We start from the raw sequence: 17,651 nt of genomic DNA, 5'->3' as shown, positions 1-17,651 counted from the left end.
TTTCTTCACATGCTTGTCTTACTGTTACTAAGTATGTAACATACTGGCACAACACCACCTACCTTGACAATATTACTTTTACAATGGTAGTATTTCCATTTTTTCCCATGTGCTTCTGGTAGGTTTCATTCCACCTGGAAAATCGACCCCCCCCCCCCCCTTTAATTTTAAAAGAAGGAATCAAAACCCCTGAATCTGCTTGATCTGTATCTCTAGTTGTCATGTTGACCTTTTCATATCTAATGCCAATACATCTGAATTGGATATAATATGCTAACTTAATAGGATTTATTCCTTTTTTGTCATTCTAGGAAATACACCTCATAAGGAAGCACCAACTAGATGATGGACATTAAAAACAAAATTAAGAAATTTATTATCATCAATTTCACAAACAATTACTTTAGTAACGAATGCCATTTTAAGTTCCATATGCATCTCTGTTATATTTCTGTATGGGCTAGATTCACCTTTAGGTTTCTAGAAGTGCATCTCTCCAATTTCTTTCATGTCTGCTGTCATGTTACTATATAAGGACTCCATACTCTGAAGCAGTTCTCTGGAATTGGTTATAATAGTGGTTTATATGTCTTTTCCTTTACAGATACACTGTGCTTTCCCAGAACCCTTGCAGTAAGTGTAACCCTTCTTGCCTTCTCCGCTACTGCCGTTGCCATTTCATATTACTTCTTAGTATTACTCCTAAATATTTAAACAATGTAGCAGGCTCCAGGAAGTTTAATACTAACCTTGCAGCAGATTACTACTGGGTTCTTTCACTTTGGGTGAGGGGCAGCAGTATGTGGGTATTATCCTGCATTATACATACTGAGGTGGCAACAGCCATGGGATAGAGATATGCACATACACAAATGGCAGTAGTATCGCATACACAAGGTATAAAAAGACAGTGCATTGGCAGAGCTGTCATTTGTACTCAGGTGATTCATATGAAATGGTTTCTGACGTGATTATGGCCGCACAGCGGGGATTTGCAGACTCTGAATGTGGAATGGTAGTTGGAGCTAGAAAGATGAGACATTCCACTTCAGAAATCATTAGGGAATTCAATATTCTGAAATCCAGAATGCCAAGAGAGTGCCGAATACCAAATTTCAGGCATTACTTCTTACCACAGACAACACAGCAGCTGACAGCTTTCACTTAACGAGTGAGAGCAGTGGCATTTGCATAGAATTGTCAGTGCTAAAAGACAAGCAACACTGTGTGAAATAACCGCAGAAATCAATGTAGGATGAACAAAGAATGTATCTGTTCGGACCATGCAGTGAAATTTGTCATTAATAGGCTATGGCAGAAGATGACTGATGTGAGTGCCTTTGCTAACAGCATGACATTACCTGCAGCACCTCTCCTGGGCTCATGACCAAATTGGTTGGACCATAGACAACTGGAAAACCATGGCCTGGTCAGATGAGTCCTGATTTCAGTTGGTAAGAGCTGATGGTAGGGCTCACATGTGGTGCAGATCCCACAAAGCCATGGACCCAAGTTGCCAACAAGGCATTGGGCAAATTGGTGGGGGCTCCATAACTGTGTGGGCTGTGTTTACATAGAATGGACTAGGTCATTTTGCCCAACTGAACCGATAATTGACTGGTAATAGTTATGTTGTCTACTTGGAGACCATTTGCAACCATTCATGGACTTCATGGTCCCAAACAATGATGGAATTTTTATGGATGATAATGTGTCGTGTCACCGGGCCACAATAGTTCACGATCTGGCCACTTGGATTGCCCAAGATGAATAGCATCGAACACTTGGGAGACATCACTGAGAGGCCAGTTTGTGTACAAAGTCCTGCGCTGGCAAAACTTTTGTAAATATGGATGGCTACAGAGGCAGCATGGCTCAATATTTCTGCACGGGCTTCCAATCACCTATGGAGACCATGCAATGTCGAGTTGCTGCACACAGTATTAGGAGGCATCCCATGACTTCTGTTATCTCAGTGTAACCTTAATGAGAGCAGCCATTCATATCAAGACAAAATTTTGTCCACATCTTCCCATCCTTATTTACGATTTCCTCACTGTTGCTACTTCCCTAAATATAACAGCATTGTAAGCACACAGTCTAATACTATTACTGAATGTATGTAACAATCTATATGCTTCTCTGAGGTACATCAATGCTACTTTCCTTTCTGTTGAACATTAGCTGTCCAGTATAACAAACAATTAGTGAAAAATTTTTCCCTAAAAAGCTTTATCTGTTAAAATACTCTGGTCATTTGGTCATTAATCAGCAATGTGAGAATTCTGGAATCTAAGAATAAAGAATCTATCTATTCACGTGCATTTATTATTTGCAAGATATCAAGTGTGAATAAAAAAGCTGCGTTTCACAAACTGGTCTTTTCCTGTAAACGAAATAAGTCACATGCCATAAAAAGATTTTCTGTTTGTGTTACAAAGATATTTTGCACTTACTTGTGTAGAAAATGTCAGTGCAAATCATCTGAAACGGTGCTGAAGCCCGAGTCAAGTAGCATCATCAATTGAAGATGTCTAATTTTATTAAGAGATTAGCCTTTTAATATCATGAATCTTACTGCTAATATTACATTGAGGTGACAAAAGTCATGGGATACATCCTAATACCATGTTGGACCTCCTTTTGCCTGGCATAGTGCAGCAAGTCGACATGGCAAGTTGTTGGAAATCCCCTCCAGAAATATTGAGCCACACTGCCTCTACAGCCATCCAGAACTGTAAAAGTATTGTCAGTGCAGGATTTCGTGCACAAACTGACCTCTTGATTATGTCCCGTAAATGTTCTATGGTATTCATCTTATGCAATCTGGGCGACCAAATCTTTTGCTTGAATTGTCCACAATGTTCTACAAACCAGTTTCAAACAGTTGTGGTCTGGTGACATGGCGCATCATTGTTTGGGAACGTGAAGACCATGAATGGATGCAAATGGTCTCCAAGTAGCAAAACATAATCATTTCTCATCAATGGTCGGTTCAGTTGGACCAGAGGACCCGGTTCATACAGCGTTGCTTGTATGTTAACACTGACAACTCTAAGCAAACACTGCTGCTCTTGGTCATTAAGTGACAGCCATCGAACTTGTTAGTTAGAGGTAATGCCTGAAATTCTGTATTCTCGGCACTCTCGATGTTGTGCATCTTAGAACATTGAATTCCCTAACGATTTCTGTAATGGAATGGCCCACGTGTCTAGCTCCAACTACCATTCCGCATTTGAAGTTTGTTAATTCAGGATTAGAAAAGAAACCAAATTTCACAACAGAAATAATGTATGGTTTAGTCTATAGTCATTTTTTTTTTTTATTTCGTCTACAGGCTAACGGTTTCAGTATACACTACCACCCTCAGACCATACCCTGGCATGCAGTCATCATGCTTGTTTCCAATTGGGAAGCGAGTGTGATGAATGCATGCCAGGGGATGGCCCGAGGATGGTATTGTATACCAAAACCGGTAGTCAGTAGATAAAATAAAAATATGTGACTTAGACTAAAACAATATGTTATTTCTAAAGTGTATTGATTGCTGTAGAACTCACAATATAGTGAGAATATGTAAAATCCACATATCATATAAAATCCCTGTTCCTTAATAAAACTAATAGCAAAATGAATGAAAGCAATAAAATAAATACTGGTACACCAGTACATTACAATTTCTTGAATGTATAAGCTAGATAAGTATTACTTTGAAACAATGCTGAGTAATATGTTACAGCTGGTGTGCAATAACGACGACACTTAGGCAATTACTTGAATCTATTAAAAACAAAAGATTCACTATACCAGAGTGTAGTGGCCGAGCTTCTTCAGAAAGTCCTCTTCGCAGTCGATGTGATGAACCATCAGTTTCAGTGGCATTCAGACTCGATTCATAGCTGAAAATAACAATAAAATTAATAATGTGCACATAAAAAGAATAAGTAAGCACCACTGTATTGTGCCACTAGTAATTGGAAACAAATTTCAATCCTAGTAAAAAATAAAATGGAGTTTCTTTTATCTTTTTACACTTTGAGAGCCCACTGGATGACTGGTGAACCTAATGAAATAGCAGTATCTTAGTGTAGTTTCTCTGAATGTATTTCTGGACTTTCGACGATAAATTGTGCCATCCCTCTTCAACAGTTACACTGGAATGAAAGCATTTCCATGTTCTTCCTGCACCAGGAATATAAGATATACCAGAAAAATGGCTACAGCCAATGGATAACTATTACTGAGTATTATTTTTCTCCACCACAGCATTCAGACTATACAATTCTACATAAACCAGATCAAACTGTTCAGCATGGTTTGTGGTAATAGCTTCCACTGTTGAACAAGTGTCCTCTGGCAGTCATATATGGTTCATGGTTGCAGTGTTAGGGCTACAATCTTTCATGCAAGAGCATCCCGTGCATGTTAAATTGGCTCCAAATCCCAAGAGCAACCTCACCACTTTAGATGCATGATCTCCTCATGTTGTAGGCAGCCATCCAGAAAGTCACACTCGAATGGCCAGGCATTATCTTCAGCTACATCTTTATTCCACAAGCAGCTTTACAGAATATGGCAGATGATACTTCATGTAACACTATGACTTACTCTGGCCTGTTCCATTCACAATGGTGAGGAGGAATAATGACTGTTGCAAGCTTCTGTATGAGCTCTATTTTCTCCGAGTTTCCTATTGTGGTTATTTTACGAGATGCATGTGGGATGAAGTAATATACTGAACAGAATCTCTCAAGTTTGTACAACTGTGGCTTGGCGAGTATTCTGTGACACTCTTGTGGTTACTAAATAAACCCTTCACAAAATATGCCACTACATATTGGCTCTCTTGTAACTCCTATTTTAATCCTACCTAATACGCATCCAAGACTGACTAGCAGAGCTCAAGACTCAGTTCAAGAAGTGACTTGTAAGCCCTTTCCTCATAGGTGAGTTACATTTCCTTAGGAATCTTACAATGACCCTCAGCCTGGCGTTTGATTCTTCTGCAGCTTGTTTTAAGGGTTCGTTCCACTTCACATCACTTCAGATCACTTCAGATGCACATTCTTAAATATTTTACATGTCTTACTCTTTCCAGTGATATACGAGGGGGAAGGGGGAATAAAAAGAGGATATTTGTTACAAAAATTTATTCATGAACCTTTCTACAAAATTCCTCCAGTCACCTTCAGCACACTCTTCATTAGACGTGATATGCTTGTCAAGTCTTTCTTCCCATTGTTTCAACCATGTCTGGAACTCTTCAATGTTGATATCGTCCAGTGCCCTTTGTGAAGCTGTTTTTACCACTTCCACATCTTCATAATGTTTCCCTTTTAGCATTTTTTTCATTCACAGGAATAGGAAAAAGTTGCATGGTGCTAAATCTTGCAAATATGGAGGGTGACGAATGACAGACTATTCCCGAGATTCCACACAGTGGGTCACTCTTAAGGCTGTGTATGTGAAGGGGCATTGTCATGATGAATGAACCAGTGACCCGATCGTCAAAGTCCCAGGCATTTCCTATGAACATCCTCTCGCAGTCATCTTAAAACTTCCAGATAAAACTGCTGGTTAACAGTCTGGCCAGAGTGTACAAATTACCTGTGCACAATTCCACAAACATTTTGGTCTGGGGGAGAGGGAGTCCTTCACTGGCTTGACGCTTGCTTGGTTTCTGGGTCATACCCATGACACCAACTCTCATTGCCCGTAATGACTTTGTTCAAAAAGTTTAAATCACTTTCGGTCTCTGTTTTCAAGTCCTGGCACACATTCATGAGCACGGTTTTTTGCTCCTGTGTGAGAAGGCTCAGAAGAAATTTAGTGGCAAAATGTCTCATGTGCAAATCTTTACTAAAAATTCGATGGCATGCAATCCAATTCAAGCCTGTCTCTGTTGAAATTTAGTCGACTGTGAAACAAAAATTCTTGCTGATTTTTTTGGTGGCTTTGTTTCAATGTTTTACTCATTTTGCAATGTTGCAGGGCATCCAGAATGAGGTTTGTCTTCAATACTTAACTCACCATGTTGAAAGTGTCCAAACCAGTCAAAACCTTCTGTATGGGCTCATAGCATCCTCCAAGAAAGCCTCTTGAAGCTTTTTTTTTTAAGGCAGGAAACAAAATTTCACACACATCCTGGCAGGACACACCAACAGTCAGAGAAACACAACACTATGCTCACACATTCACCTACACACTGACGTTGTCTACGCAGTTGTTTCATGAATGTCTCAACTACCCACATGTAGTGGGAGAACTCAGTACTATGTCTACAAATAGCATTGCCCTCTCAGACTTAACCCCCCCCCCCCCCCACTCCCCCTTCCTCATTTTTTTTTTTTTTTTTTTTTTTTTGCCAAATTAAATGTTTTTTCTGCCAAATTTGTTTTTGACAGATTACATGTTTCTTATCAAATTCCGTATTTCTTGCCAAAATCTGTGTTACTTTTGCCCAATTCTCCCCCCCCCCCCCCACCCAAATTAGATGTTGATTGTTCATTCAGCCAAATTCAGTGCTAAGTTCTTTTTTAGCAGATTTGGTGGTGTTTAGCTTTTTGCCAAATCCGGAGATGTTTTTTGCAAAATTAAATGATGCTTTTTTGTCAAACTTAGTGGTGCTTTTTTTACAAAACACAGTGGTGCTTTTTGCTAACTTCAGTGTTATTTATGTCACCAAATCAAAGTTTACTATTCAGGCGGGAACAAGAAGACACTAAGCAATAGTTATGAAAGTTACTGTTAAGTAATTCAGTTAGCAAGATGAACATGAGAAAGCCAATCAGATGTATGGACACACCCACAGAAAACTTTGCAGAATGCTAGTGGAGAGGTGATCCATGTGTGGAACGTCACTGCTAGACTTCAGAGTAGAGACTCTGATGCAAGTCGATGAAATGCACTCCATTACTGTTTGCAGGTAATTCAATACTTTGCCCCTGAGCTGAACACCAAACTGGAACCCAGTTTGACCACAGCAGTAAAGGACTTTCCAACATCAACAAGTACCAAAGAATTACAGTCATTCTTAGACCATGCAAATTATTATAGACGTTTTGTGAACAAGTATGCTACCATTGCTAAGCCCCTGACTAAACTATTGAAGAAAGGAGTTAGTTTCACCTGAACCAAGGAATGTGATGAAGCGATGCAGCAAATTCAACATGTTTTGACTAGAGCCCCTGTGCTAGCCTACCCAGAATTTGAAAAACCATTTATTCTGTCGGTAGATGCCTCAGATTATGCCGTAGGAGCCATTTTGTCACAAGAAATCGATGGAGAAGAGCGACCAATTGGTTGTGTGTCTCGACAGGTTAACAAATCGGAATTGAATTACAGTACAACTGAGAAGGAACTTTCAGCACTCATGTTTGTCGTAACCTACTTTCGATGCAATTTTTGCAGGAGGAAGTTTACTGTCATCACGGATCACGCCGCATTACAGTGGATGCTAAGCTTGAAAGATCCCAGCAGCAAATTAACTCGTTGGGCTTTAAAATTGAGCGAATCTGAATACGAGGTGAAACATAAACCAGGCAAGTTGCATCAAAATGCTGATGTGTTAAACCGGAAGGTTACAGTAATTGTTGCCAATGATATTTCTATTGAAGAACTAAGGGAAGCACAGCAAAGAGATGTTGAATGCCAGAGGTATGAATCTTTGACCAAATTTTCTGTCGAAGATGGAAATAACCCCACTGGGTAAACGAGTAGTAATCCTGAAAGAATTACGTCCTAAGATAATAGCACTATGTCATGATAGCCTGCAAGCATGTCATAATGGTCTTCTCGCCACCAATTCCCAAATAGCCGCCTGTTTTTTCTGGGAAGGCAGACAGCGAGATGTGCAAAAGTACATAAAAAATTGTTTGCCCTGCGTTAGGAGGTCACTGCTGCCTCGAACAAAGTTACCTTTGCAACAAGTGCCAGAAGCAACTTGCCTCTAGGACTAGTAGCAGCAGATATTGTCAGTCCTTTCCCTTTGAGACCACAGAATAACTGATACATATTGTCAATTATAGAACATTTTTCCAGATTCCTAATTCTTGTCCCCATACCAGACACGTCAGCAGAAACTGTAGCAGAAACTCGAGCATTTCTCATCCACTTCTTGTTACCCTATGGAAGTCCTGAAGCTGTACTTACAGATCAAGGCACAAACTTTATGTCAGCATTATTTACAGTAGTTTGTCTACTACTGCGAATCAAAAAGTGGAGAACGACCCCATTTCACCCTAAGGCTAACTGATGCTTAGAGCGAGTCCAGCCCACAGTTACATGTATGCTTTCTTATTGTGTCAATAAAAAATCATTCTGATTGGGACAGGTACGTCCAACACGTCATGTCAGCATATTATAGCTGTGTCCATGAGGTCACTGGATACTCGCCCTATGAGGCCGTATATGGCCGCCCCATGAATTCACCTTTTGAAATTGACAAACTGCCCCCAGGGATTAGATCCACAGACATGAATGGTTTGGCGTGACGTTTAAAAGCTATTTGGAAAAAAGTAAGAGGAAACAATGAAAAAGCTACGACTCAGCAGTTAGAAAAGAATAATGAGAGAGCAATAATGGCCGAGCGCAAGGTAGGGGATGTAGTGATGTTGCGCAATCCAGTAGTTAAGAAGGGAACGATGAAGAAGTTTACTCCTATGTATGAAGGTCCATACCCCATCATGCGGCTTACTTCACCAGTAAATGCAGAAATTCAGTTAGCAGACCGGACAGTGATCGTTCATTTTGACAGGTTTAAGTTGTATAAGAGTTCTGAGCCACCTCCACTTGACAGTAAAGCAGAGCCTGCTACACAAGTAGCCCCAGCCAAGAAGACAAGAAAGAAAGTAGTGCAACCACCCATGCTCTAAAGTCAAAACACGTATATCGATCTAGGGACTAGGTCCAGCATGCCATGTATTTAATTGGAAAAGTCTTTAGTGAAGCAAGAGAATTAACTGACAGAAAACTGCCGTCGTTGCAATGTATTCATTTAAGTTGTGCATGTTATTTGTAAGTATTCATAAGTATTGGCAACCATTTGTAATGGAAGTTAGGATGTCATATATTAATGGGAAGGGATTGGAGTTTTTCATAATTATTCTGTCTCGCAGCACTCAATGTCTCCAGTAACGCTGTCGTAGCGGTAAAGAGCTGGAAACACAATCACTCACTAGTAACGGAATTAAGGGGAAAAGTTGTCCTTGTCAGTAGAACACACAGAGTGAGAATCAAGCAATCTTTTATATCTCAAAAGGAATGACACTTCACATGTTGACTTAGTGAATGGCAAACAGGAACAACTGTTAAAGCTCTGCCATAAAAGCATGTTAGTAACACGTATTTGTAACTGCCATTGGCATAAGATCACTGACCACCTGACACCCTCTACTTACGGTTTGGGATACACCACATTACGCATATGTTTATGCTAAGAGCTCAGACATCCATAATAACAATGTTAAAAAGAGAAAAAACAATTCGAACACCAGGCTAGAGAGACAGTGGTTTCAATTAACAAGAATACCTAAGTTCAAGTTAAACATCAAATATGTTACTTTAAAAGTAAAAGGAGCCCTCCCTAAGTGCTATTTTATTGTTTCTTAATATGCTCCTGGAGAGACAACAAAGTAAGTGTTCATGATGCTACATGTTTTTGTATACCAAATGTAAAAGAGAAAGTCATGTGGTTAATGCCAGGCAAGATAGCCGCATGCAGTTTGTTTACAAACCGCAAGCCTTGCCCTCCCTGCCAAGTAAGCGGCCATTAGGGCCAAGTGAGCGGTCATTAGGATTTCAACCCTACCCACTGCCTTGTGACGTGGTCGCATAAACGGTTACGTAGGCGGTACCGTTGTGTCAATGATGCGCCTTCATAAAGGAAAAGCTCATCAGAAATTACGCTCAACTTAGTCTTTTCTAACTCGATCCCTTACGCTTTCTGTTTCCACTGTGGAAGTTTCTAGATTCTCGCCAAGTTTTGTTTTTCTCTTCTCGTTTTCAATTATGTTGATATTCAATGACACAATTTTCGTGCCTGAGAGCAGGAACCCGAACCTAGCAGACGAACTTATCTATTGAATGGGTGCATGAACCCATAATTACATGCCTTATAATTATTGTTTTGTTGGTCGTCATTGAATAAACCATATCAACTGCGCTCATCTATCCTTCTTATTCAGAAATATTATACCCCTTTTGTGACATTTATATTTGTCACTTCTCACTCTGAATTACATAAATACGTTCATCGGGTGCAGGAGCCCAGAAACGAGCCCAGAAACATGGGGAGTTTCTGTTCTGCAAGTAACAGAGTGCAATGTACAGTCAGCACAGTAAACAGCATCAGTATGCTTTATTTCCCTATCGTTCTTAGACCCGCTGCTTACTTCCTGCATAGTGCAGCAATGTAGCACGAGAATCGGCCTCGAAGTCACCTGCCGCGCGCCGCTCTGATGTAGCTGCCGCGCTGACCCCTACCCGCATTATTAGTGCTATCGCCATCAACTTTCAGGTCAAACACTTTGTGTACTGTGTAGTTCGAAGCTCAATGGCCACTGACTTGAAAAATCGCTGACCCAACTCGTTGCTCAGCAAATACTTCGCCTTCACTTCCGCAAATACGTTTGTTCCCCAATATAAAGGGAGATCAGCTCTCCTTGTAACCTTCAGTCACCTCTTTCGAACCGTGTCTGCAAGACCTATTGGTGTGCACGTTCTATCTTCATTCACTACTCTACACTCAAGGTAATAAAACAAATGATTGTCATTTTTTCTGTTGTTCTTCAACGTATTTTCGCCATTCTGGACTGCCAGGATTTCAGACCATTGTTTCTTTCCAGATTTTGGAAGTTTGGAATTATGTGGGCACAAGTGCTCTGCTACCTGGCCTATTACATTTGCCACTTCACTGTCCTTAAAATGGCTCTGAGCACTATGGGACTTAACATCTCTGGTCATCAGTCCCCTAGAACTTAGAACTACTTAAACCTAACTAACCTAAGGACATCACACACATCCATGCCAGAGGCAGGATTCGAACCTGCAACCGTAGTGGTCACGCGGTCCCAAACTGAAGCACCTAGAACCGCACGGCCACACTGGCCGGCCTTTATTGTCCTTAACTATTCCTTAACCATCACCTTATCATGAAGAGGATACTTCTGCTGTCAGCTATGTGTATGGTTTCCAGTGCCCCATCGTTTACAAACCACCCACTAGTATAAGGCATCATGTTTGAGAAACCTGAAAGTCTATGGTATACTCCACATCATCTAGTGATTAACACAGTACTTGATACTATGCCCCTCATAAAGGTACAGTTGGCGTTGCAACAAACTGCTGATCAAATGTTAGGATATGAATCATTGCTTGTATAATCGGGTCAGAAGAAAGCTTTACTGGTATTACGTCATCTTAGGCAAAATATTGATCACCTTCAACACGTACCAGCCCCATGCGTAAAACGAGCCTGGTTCAATGCCGGAGGCGCCATACTAAAAACTGTGTTCGGAGTCCGTGATCATAAAGATGTCCAACATTGGAACAAAGAAATCAGCCAAATAGACACATTTACTCAACAGAACCATGAGATGATGTTATGCCAACAGGTATGATTAACGCACATTGAAGACAATGTGTTACCAGCCAGTAGGCAAATATGCAGTGTTACAGCTATGATACTTCACCAATATGAATCTTTTAAGAACTCCGTAAAATGGGACTTCACGACTATACAAGCTGAGGTATCCAATCTTACGCTAAACCTTGAAGCATCTGATGCCATACAAACACTATCACATAACATGCAGACTATCTAACTGATACTTGTCAATTTACGTGTCACAATACAATTAGGATTGCGAGGAGTTCTGCGTTCAGAACTTTTACCTCGCAAACAATTTATTCAAGTACTGCAGAATGTTACCACCGATTTGCCACCACCAATGTGTTTAGTATTGCCCATACATGAATCTATGTTACCCGATAATCATGCTATGGCTAGGACTGAGTTATTAAAACATGCCAACACCCTAGGGTTCCATATACTTATACCCCTTGCCCCTCGAATTGTCAGTTCAAGTGTTACAAGACACACGTGTTCCCTGTTGGGTGGTCAGCAACCAGACAGTATATACGTTGGAATACAGCAGACATTCTTGTCATTAGTCCAGATCGCCAAAAGTATACTACGATGTGCCAAAATCAGTTGAATGAATGCATACATGTTCATAATTTCATGTGCCGTGAAATCGCCCTTCGAAACAACCGTACGGGACGTGAGATTAGCCTTTTCTTGGGAAAGCGTCAATTGCCACCTTATTCGCAAACTGTAGATCGCCTAGCGGAACCCTGGTTTAGGACCATTAGCACAAACCACCTATACGCATTAGACCAACCTACGATATTAACACTTTGTGGCTATGAACATAATTTCCAGTCGCGCAAACATACGAGATAGAAATCGCAGACAGTGAATTTTTAGCAAACAGTTCCTATTGCGATGTTATTACGCCACTTGTAACGTTTCATGCTGGTATGGTGCCCATTTGCCTATGTTTTTCCTACCTGTAAGTTCATACGAAGTTCCTTTGTCAACTGAATTACCTGTTTTATCTAATGTTTCGAATGATCACCTTTTAACATCAATCAATGACCTTTTAAAACACGAGAGAGGACAAATCTCTTACGATCGCCTGTTAACACACTTAAGTGAATGGCAGACAGCCACTAATCTACTTACAACTATTATACCCAGTGTCACAGTAACCCTGGTCACTGCTATTTTTATTATTGTCCTGATATGGATCTTGTACAAAAAGGGATTTTGCAAACGGTTACGACCATCCCCTCCCATGGTTCCAGAACCCCAGCCTCATGGTGAATATCGCCCACAATTCAAAAGAAAAGCCTATCAAGGTATGTGCCCTCCTTTAGTTTTAAGAGTTCAACTGTGTTATTAACTAATGTGAAAGCTTACGCAGCATAGTGAAGTGCTCCCCTAGGGTTAACTCTTTTAAATGTGTGTGAAACATGTGAACCTCCCCTCATACTCCACTGCGCTGAGTTCCAGTGGATGGGCTTGACCACCGCCACACCCCCTTAAAGCCAGCAGCATGTGCGCTACCCGCCGAGGACAACGCAAAGCACCGCATTGCGCCACTCAGCCTTGCGTGTAACTTCAGTGGTGATACGCAATTGTTTTTAAATTCATTTAAGAGATAAAGACGCTTGGTGTGTACTCCTGATTCAAACTATTACTTTCCAATGTGTTTTATTTACACGTGTTAACTGACGTAATTTTGTTTTGATGCTTTATAACATTTATTCCTTGTTCTTGTGTAAATATAATATTGTTGAAGTGTGTAAACCCTTTTGTGACCCCTAAGAGGTCTTAAAAGTCTCTACTCCCACCCCTCGTTGAAGGCCCCTGCTGTCTTCCGTGGGAACCTTTAACAATCAAATAATGTCTATTTTGTCTTTGCAAACTAAAATTGTCAACATTTAAATAACAACTGCATTGAGCGAAATCACATACGTTTCCTGCTCCCACAGAGGGGGGAGGAGTGTAAGGTTGAGCCAGATAGTAGGGCATTCTATCTCTATTTTCTTTCAAAAGGTTTATTTCATTTTCTTGTTACGGTCAAGCATTAGCCAGTAGCTTCAGCTGCCTGTAATTTTCTCGTCCCATGGTCTGGTAGCAGCAAGTCAGCACCGAGGTGGGCAATCTCGATCACGCGCCTCCCTTTTGTGCTGACGAGGTAACGTCACATAGGCGAAGTTGAGCAGGCCACGCTTCGGAACTTTCCATGCCGCCCCCACGATTTTCTTGGCTCCTGACTAATCAAGGCGGAGCAAGCCATGTGGCTGTGCTGGAGGTACCCTGCCACCCGTCGGCCGAAACGCGCTCTCTGCCACGTGCCCTGTAGATGTGATCATCATCTTCTCTTCCCGGTGCTGCGGCGCCGAGGACTTTGTTTCTGTAGCTGCCACAAGCCTGAATGGCGGCCACCACTTTTCTTTAACTTCGCCTAAGTTTGCTGCGAACTATGTTTCGCCCACCACTTCATCTTGGCCCACCCTCACCTCCCCAAGCCTGACTCATGCTACCCATTTCAATTCACATCTGTTGGTTTTTCTGCCAACAAATGGCTTCATGTCAGAAAAGGTGCCGGAATAATTTGTTTCAACATGTTTGCCCACCGCTTCAGCCGCTCCTAACAGAGCTGTTCTTGCACAATTCCTTTTTTTGCCAATATGTCATCTAGCTGGTGTTTTTTTATTGGCTACGCCTTCTAAATTACATGTTGGATCCTTTTTTACCACTAAATCAGTAACATGTTGGCCGATCCAGTTATTTCCCTGTTAAGACTTGAAAGCATAAAGTTATTATGTTCCAGCCATTTGCTGGCAGACAAGAATCAAGTATAGTAATGGGGCTGCCATCTTATAGCTTCTGGATCAGCTTTAGAGGTTATTTCAGCTGTTCTTAACATACGGGCATTAGCTTGGTTTGCCAATGTTGGTCCATGTTTGTCTTTCTTAACTCTGTCTTTTAAGACAGGTTAAATGATAAGTACAGCCTCAAGTATTTCTACACTTCTCTGGAACCAAAACTGATCTTTAAAAACAGAAAAAAAACAGTCTTGGTTGCACAAGATCAATTTATTTAATCTTCACATGTGATGTGTTTCACCTGTTCTAGGCACCATCAGACAATCTGAGGAAACTACAAACTAGTATAAGTATAAATTGCTATTAAAAACAGTAATAAATGAATTAAAAATAACTATGGAGCCCATGGTCACATTTTTGTTTTAGGAGGTGGTGAGGGGCATAAATTTCAACTTTATAAGATATTGCACCACAACTGAGCTTACCAATAAAAACCTTTGCTAACCATGACTGAGATATCAAATGTAATTTCAAGTCCCACAGAACTGAGAGGAAACAGCCTGATAGCCACTGTCAATGTTTCATTACATCATGCAGAAGCAACAAGAAAAAAGGTAATGACAGTAGGAAAAAGGAAAACAGTAAAGCATGCAAAGGGTTAGCTTCAATGAGCATCTACTGACAAAAAATGGTCAGGTGAAAAAATTTTTCCCATTTGTCCAGCACTTTCTGGCCATCAGTTCCAGATTTAGAAAATCTTAAAATCTTTCATGTGGCTAACAAAGGCAAGAAACTGAGTTTATTGGAAGAGTCTGAAATTCCTAAGCATATCTTTTTCAAATCTCTGAATTTAATAAACGAACAAGTCTGTTCGAAACATCACACTTTTTTGATGTATTGATGTGTATCTTTAAATGATGGCTGCCACATATATTACTTACTGAATATTCTATTTAAGTCTTAGAAATCAGTTAAGTTTTAGGATGACACCTTGTGAGCCTTTTCTCACTAAGGCTCCACAGGACCCTGACACCTGGTTGGCAGTCTAGTTGCCAGCATGACAGTGCATGCCCACAGTGTTGTAAACAGACCAGATTTGTGTTCATAGTGCAGTTTCTTCATGTGTAAGTCACCATCATTACAGTCAGTTTTCCAGTTTAGCGTTGCTTATGGCTTTGTTGCTCCATATTTTTACCAAAACTTTTCATGTGTTTCTTTATCCTTATTAGTGCCCATTCATTTGCCAAAGGTATACTGGCCTAGCTGTTATATGGGTGTATTTTCTGCTCACTGAATTTGCCTATTTGCTTAAGTTAGGTACCCCTTGTACTCTTTGGTGGCTTTCTTTTTCCTACTATGACTACCTTTTTTTAAGTTTCTTCTAGGTGAAGTAATGAAGCACTGACAGTGGCTATCTCAACATTTCCTACCAGTTCTCTTGCACTCCTAATCACATGGGACGCCTCGGTTATGAGTAGGATGAATTTTGTCAATGATCTAATGAAGCATTGACTGTGGCTATCTGGCTGTTACCTTCCGGTTTTATGGTACTTTCGACTACGTTCAATGTCTAGGTCATGATTAGCAAGAGTTTTTATTGGTAAGCTCAGTTATGGTGCAAAATTGTACGAGTTGAAATTTATACCCCTAGCCACACTCTAGAAAACAAATGTGGCCACATGCTTCACAGTTCAAACAATGTTTGTCTTCCTTCTGTTATTCTTAATTAATTTATTATTGTCTTTAATAGGAATTTATACTTACACCAGTCTGTAATTTCCCCAGATTTTCTGATGATGCCTAAGACAGGCGAAATACGTCACATGTGAAGATTAAATTAACCAAATTTGTACAACTAAGGCTGTTTTTTCTGTATCTATAGATCCATTACATCTGCTGTACCCCTGCCACTGCGGTAGTTATGGAGTGGAGTGATTTTAACCCAAACTGATCTTCCCTTGGATAGCCTCTCTCAATTTATCCATTCTTATGTGAATAATTTCTGGCAATATTATGATACCATGTCTTATTAAACTGATAATTCAGTAATACTCACACCTGTCTTATTTGGAATTTGAATTGTTACACTCCTCTTCTTCAAGTCAAAGGATATATCATCCGTCACATAGCTTGCACATCAATTGAAATAATGTTGTCATGGTTAGCTTTCCCAACTACCTGAACCAATTAGAGGACACGTAGTCTGCTCCAGGGGGGCTTGTTCCGGCTTAGGTCTTTCAATGCTCCACCAAATTCTTCTCGCACATTTCGCATCTCATTTTCATTTACTTCCTCTTCCATCTCCATAATATTTTCTTCAGGCAATTATATTATAATAAATAAACCTAACCTTGATTATAAAATGTCACCATAACGTCCTTTTGTGACAGAGTATACTAAAAACACCATACTTCTGTCTTTCAAGGAATATGCCTTCTGAAAGTTATACGCAACACACATACATGAGAACAGCAGCTATGCATGCAGAATACATATTTTGCTCGAAATGTTATCAACTGTACGATAATTACTAGTCTCAAAACAAAAACTAGTTTCACGTTTTCCCCAGAAGGTTGTGCAATCTTAAGTTGACTGAATGCTTATTATTTAGTTTCTTGTTATTGCTTAAGTAATTTTTTTCTGAACACACTGGATCAATTTCCTTTATTGTGTTTAGGAAGTGACAATAACAAATGTTTGTTTTGTTTGTCTTAATAAGTGTCAACTGTCATTTTCTTCAATAATTAAAGCATCCTGTCCGTTTATAAACTTTGCAGCTTTCTTCTGACTACTCCCCATATTGTTTACATTTCATTCTCAGAGTTTTTAATTTGAGACACAATAAACAGATTTTACTTTTATTTTTGAGAACTATATGCTGTACTCAACAATACGATTTCTAACATGAGAATACTTGCATACTATAGCTTTTCACAAGCAATTTACATAGTTCTCTGAATTGGAAAATAATAAATTCCATTTTTTACCCACAGTTTCTCTGAAACTGAGTTAGTGTCACACTTCAGATTTTTCACTGGGAAACAGCAGTTAAAGTTACTTCTGACACCTAGTGAATTACGAATACAAAAAACACTTTACCTGACATTCTGCAGGTTCTCCTGAAAGCTTCCTGTTATGAAACAATAGAGTCTCTGTTTCACTTACTGACATCTAATTGTAAATAGTCACATTGCCTTACATAACTGATTGAATGTAATGGGGTAAGTGGCAGACCGCGACTTGAACCCTTTACG

General features: G+C 40.1%; 1 protein-coding gene across 2 annotated transcripts in view; it reads right to left on the bottom strand.

Annotated features, from left to right (window-relative positions):
• The window catches only part of LOC124554861 (GTPase-activating protein and VPS9 domain-containing protein 1), a 345,101-nt gene that overhangs the window by 82,585 nt on the left and 244,865 nt on the right, over nt 1-17,651 (bottom strand). For both annotated transcript variants that reach the window (XM_047128529.1, XM_047128530.1), the window contains exon 21: nt 3,808-3,899. In XM_047128529.1, the coding sequence (XP_046984485.1) occupies nt 3,808-3,899 (92 nt within the window). The remainder of the gene's footprint in view (nt 1-3,807; nt 3,900-17,651) is intronic.

Source organism: Schistocerca americana, chromosome X (genome assembly GCF_021461395.2).
Source record: "Schistocerca americana isolate TAMUIC-IGC-003095 chromosome X, iqSchAmer2.1, whole genome shotgun sequence".
NCBI lineage: Eukaryota > Metazoa > Arthropoda > Insecta > Orthoptera > Acrididae > Schistocerca > Schistocerca americana.
This window is presented reverse-complemented; position numbering and strand designations above follow the sequence as displayed.